The sequence below is a fragment of the Pipra filicauda genome, unplaced genomic scaffold (assembly GCF_003945595.2).
Source record: "Pipra filicauda isolate LSUMZ 115617 unplaced genomic scaffold, ASM394559v2 scaffold157_size4220110_pilon, whole genome shotgun sequence".
In the NCBI taxonomy this organism is placed as follows: domain Eukaryota; kingdom Metazoa; phylum Chordata; class Aves; order Passeriformes; family Pipridae; genus Pipra; species Pipra filicauda.
The window spans coordinates 1,153,432-1,157,850 of record NW_024104073.1 but is presented as its reverse complement, the minus strand read 5'-3'; the positions used below and the strand labels follow the sequence as shown (position 1 = coordinate 1,157,850).

General features: G+C 55.6%; 1 protein-coding gene across 1 annotated transcript; it reads right to left on the bottom strand.

Annotated features, from left to right (window-relative positions):
- Window positions 1-396: 396 nt before the first annotated feature.
- HTR1B (5-hydroxytryptamine receptor 1B) lies at window positions 397-4,163 on the bottom strand. The gene is made up of 2 exons (XM_027711502.2): window positions 2,341-4,163; window positions 397-1,513 (listed from the first exon to the last, which is right to left on the bottom strand). The coding sequence occupies exon 1, from the start codon at window positions 3,534-3,536 to the stop codon at window positions 2,403-2,405; it is 1,134 nt and encodes a 377-aa protein (XP_027567303.1). The 5' UTR covers window positions 3,537-4,163; the 3' UTR covers window positions 397-1,513; window positions 2,341-2,402.
- Between the last annotated feature and the right edge of the window lie 256 nt (window positions 4,164-4,419).

The window sequence follows — 4,419 nt, the reverse complement described above, 5'->3', positions numbered from 1 at the left end:
ACAAATCAGGTAAGATTTTTTCAGTCTTGTAACAGCCCACATTTAGAATATGTACATAGAGTTTTAAAAGAACATTGCCTACAGTATCCACCAAGTGCTAAAATAAGTTTTGTTTGCTTTTAAAGGAGTAAGAAAAATATTGTTTAAAAAATCCTAAAAATTTTATTCTGACACTACATGAAAACAGTAAGTATTATACCTAACTAGTTACAACTAGTACTAGTTACAATTAAAGCTGCCTGTTAAAAAATTAACTACTGATTGAAGATCATAATTTCAACTTCCATCAATTGCTTTCTCGAGTGACTCATCAAATCAGTGTTACCTAAAAAGTCAATACTGAGAAACCAGATAAACCAATAAATACTTCTTTCAATCACACAATTGCTACCACTCTTGAGAACACAGTCAAGCGTTTTATTGTTTATACTCATTTTCATTTACACATAAGAGAAACAATCAATGCAGTTCTATCTCAGCAGGTGGACCATATCCTGAAACTCTGCTGAGTATGTATAGACCTGTCTTAAGGTCCAAGGGGGGGGGGGTAGACAGGGGGGAAAAAAAAAGAAAATAAAAAATGAGGGAAATAGGGAGGAAAGAAATTTCACTAACATCAGTTAATTCATGATTCATGGGTATTTATTTTGCAGGTGAAATTGCTCTTCTGAAAGGGCAAACTGCTTCACTTCTTTACAAAATACACTTAATAATATAAGTACTTAGAGAATTATAAATTTTGCAGTGGTTCATGCGGTAAGGGTGTGCAACCAACACAAAATGGAAAACATGGTTACAACATCAAACTGCTACTTCTATTCCCAGCTGGTTTATGGAAAAAGTCATTGGACTTCTTGATTTCTGCTCTTGAGTAACGGAGTAGAATCAAGAAGCATTTACTTTATAAAGTCAACTATGAGGACAGACTACAGGTATGCAGTGCAATTGAAGAGGTCTACAACTTTTGTTTCTAGAGCATTTGCTATTGTTTTGAAATACAAATATAACTTTTGCACACTGTCACTTCTCACACATCTTCAGCTAAAGGAGTCATTTACAGAATTTACTGCGACGCTCCTATTTCAAAAGCTGTTTTTTATTCCTTTTGGCCTCCTAAGTGAAGGAAGCAACTCTTTCCACTGAAAGAAATTACAGATGTGCAGAAGTACAACTACGCTACCAACACGGACAGAGACAACTGTGCTCTTGTGCACACCCCTACAACCGGTTGGAGAACAAATTAAGAAGTTAAGCCTGCAAAATAAATGGAGTTTACTCTCAAACTTTTTTCTTCATTCCAGATGAATTATAAACCTTGATTCGAGGCTGCCCTCTTTTTTTGCAACTGATCTGCGTGCCTATTGGAACAGCATCTCTGCCAGAGTCATTACACTGAAACGCAGAGCTGAGCAGTTTGGTGGCAGTATGTATTGACGTTTTTGCAGCATCATGAGTCTGGCAACTGGGCTTGGGGAAGTTTCAAGCAGTGGGTCTTTACAATAGCAACTTGATTCTGCAGACAAAAAGCAAAAGATTGGCAGAATTATTAAAGTATCACAATAACGGCATGTATGCATTCTGCAGAACCTGGCGCCCTGTTTAGCGATGAGCTGGCAGCCACTGCTGTCCGAGGCGCGGAAAGGCAGAGCCCCTCCGCGTGTGAAGAGACACACCGAGGTGACGGGTGTCACGGAGGCTAAGGGGCAGCTTTCCCCTCGGGACGCCTGCTCGCGGCCGGCTCCGCTCCCGCAGGAGCAGACGGAGCCGTGAGGAGGCCGGAAAGAAGTAGGGCTCGACTTCGCCAGTAGCCTTCATCTGGGGCCTGTCCTCGCAAAAAAACAAAAAACCCAAAAAGCGACACGCCGCGGGCACCGGGGCTGCACGACTGTTTGCCAAGGGGGCTGCACTCCCAGCTGCCCATCGGCCCGGGAGGCGGCACCGGGAGCGACGCCGCGGGGACCGGCCCGGCCCCGGCGCTCTCCAGGGAGCTCGGCTGCCGGGGGCTCGAAAAGCAAGTACCGTTTAGCACTAATTGGCCCAAACATGGGCATTGGCATGCGAAATGGCGGCAGACTGGTTTAATAGGTGGAGTAAAAAGCAGATTGTCGTTGAGTCACTCCCTACGAGCTGGGGGGCGGGGGGCACACACGACACACACACACACACAGTGAAATGTCAGGAGCGTGCAGCATCCCCGCTGCTCGCCGCCACTAGCAAAGGGTCTGAACACCAGCTATTTGTAGGGTCGCACCCCCTCTCTCCCCCTTCCCGCCCCCCCCAGCTCTTCCCGTCCCGAGCACCGCGGCTCTCCAGGGAGGAGGCGGCGGAGCGCGGACCTACCTGTGGCGCCGGGCGCGGGCGTGCATGGGGGCTGCCCCGGAGAACACATCGCATTCAACATCTCAACCTGTGTATCGGAAACGTATGAGTTTGTGAAAAGCTTGTTTGAAGTCTTCGTTAGACATAGTATAGATGACGGGGTTGATGAGGGAGTTGAGATATCCAAGCCACGTGAAAAAGTCAAAGATGGCCATGTGGAACCAGCAAGCGTCCTTGCAAATAGGCAATACCAGGCTGATGATGAAAAAAGGCAGCCAACAGACGATAAAGGCTCCTAAAATAATCCCTAAAGTCTTTGTAGCTTTCCGCTCTCTAGCGGCCGTCAGCTTCTTTTTCTCCAGCAGGGCATCCGAGACCTTCACCTTCACCTGGTTCATGTACACGGGGGAGCCCGTTTCGCTGGATCCCTCGGGAGCCTTGGAGTTTATGGACGTGACGGAGGAGGTCGACCCCGGGGAGTCCGTGATTAACTGAGCCCGCGTTAGTCTTTTACCTGCTTTCTTTGGCGTCTGCTTCAAAATCCGCGACCTGGCTTCCACGTAGATCCTCCCGTAAAGGGCTATCAGAAGCAGAGTGGGGAAGTAGAAGGCTCCTACCGTGGAGTATACGGTGTAGAGGACGTGGTCTGTGTTCACCACACAGTGAGAGACCTCCTCAGCCTTCGCCTGCCGCCAAAACAAAGGGGGCATGGAGATGCAGATGGAGAAGATCCATACCAGTGCGATCATGCCCGCTGCCCGCTTGGGAGTCCGTTTCGTGGAGTACTCGACGGCGTCGGTGATCGCCCAGTAGCGGTCCAGGGCGATGACACAGAGGTGCAGGATGGACGCCGTGCAACAGGTGATGTCCGAGGACAGCCAGATATCGCAGACTATCTGACCCAGCTTCCACTTGCCGGTCACAGTGTACACGGTGCTGATGGGCATGACGAGGATGGAAACGAGGAGGTCGGTGACGGCCAGCGAGGCGATCAGATAGTTGGCCGGCGTGTGGAGTTTCCTCGTCTGGTAGACCGTGGCGATGACAAAGGCGTTGGAGAGCACCGTGGCCAGGGTGAGCAGCGCCAGGACGACGGCGAGCACGATCTTCCCGGAGAGGGGGGTGGCATCCTGGTAGATCACTTCCTCGGCGCTACAGTTTTGGTAAGAGTCGTTGGCGGACACCAGCTGCGCCCGGCAGGGGCCGGTCGGCTCCATCCCTCCGCGGCCGCCGCCCCCGCAGACGGCGGGATTCGGCGCGGCACGGCGGGGCCGCTACCCCGGCAGGACCCCGTCGGCGCCGGGGGAGGGCTGCAGCATCCCCGCGCCGGCACCACCTCCTGCCCGCTTGCCCGCCCTTCCGGGAGCACCGAGCGGGCTTCGCGGAGCCTCACTCCCCACGGGTGAGGGAGCAGGGCAAAACGGGGGCCAGGCGCGCCCGCTCGCCCCGCCAGCTCATCGCCCCGCCGCCTGCCCGCGGAGCTCGGCGAGCATCAGACATGGGGCTCCCGCCCCGGCCGGCCCTAAGCGCAGCCCCGCCGCCCGCGGCTCCACACCGTGTCTCGACGGGCGCAGCGGCGGCGCCGCATGCCCGCGGGCGGCGGCCTCGTCCCCCGGGCTGCGGGCGCGACGGCGGGGGCTGCGAGGGCAGCGGAGCCGCCCCGCCGGGCTGTGCCTTCACACGCAGCCCGCCGCAGCAAGTTTGCAGCCGCCACCGCGGGTACGGGAGGAGCAGGAGGAGGAGGAAGAGGAGGGTCCGCGGGAGGCAGAGGGGGAGACCACCTCCCATTGCGCCCCGCCGCGGGCCATGCTGCCTGGGCCCGGCCTCCGCCCAGCGCCGGCAGCCGCGGGCAGGGGCGGGTGTGAGGGAGCAGCGAGCAGCCGCCGCCTCTTATATAGCGGGCGGCGCGGCTCCGCCGGCACCGAGCAACCGGTGCCGCTGCCGGTCGGGCTGCCCGCCTGCCCGCGGAGGAGGAGCTGCCGTCGCCTCCCTCCGCCCTCCCTCCCGCACCCACCAGCCGTCCGACCGGGGGGGGGGCCGGCCCGCCCCGGCTCCGCGCACCGCCCCACCGCTGTCCCCCGCCCCTGTCCCTGCAGGCGC

Excerpts from the sequence above, each read along its gene's own strand:
- HTR1B (XM_027711502.2), bottom strand. The coding sequence starts at position 3,536 with ATGGAGCCGACCGGCCCCTGCCGGGCGCAGCTGGTGTCCGCCAACGAC.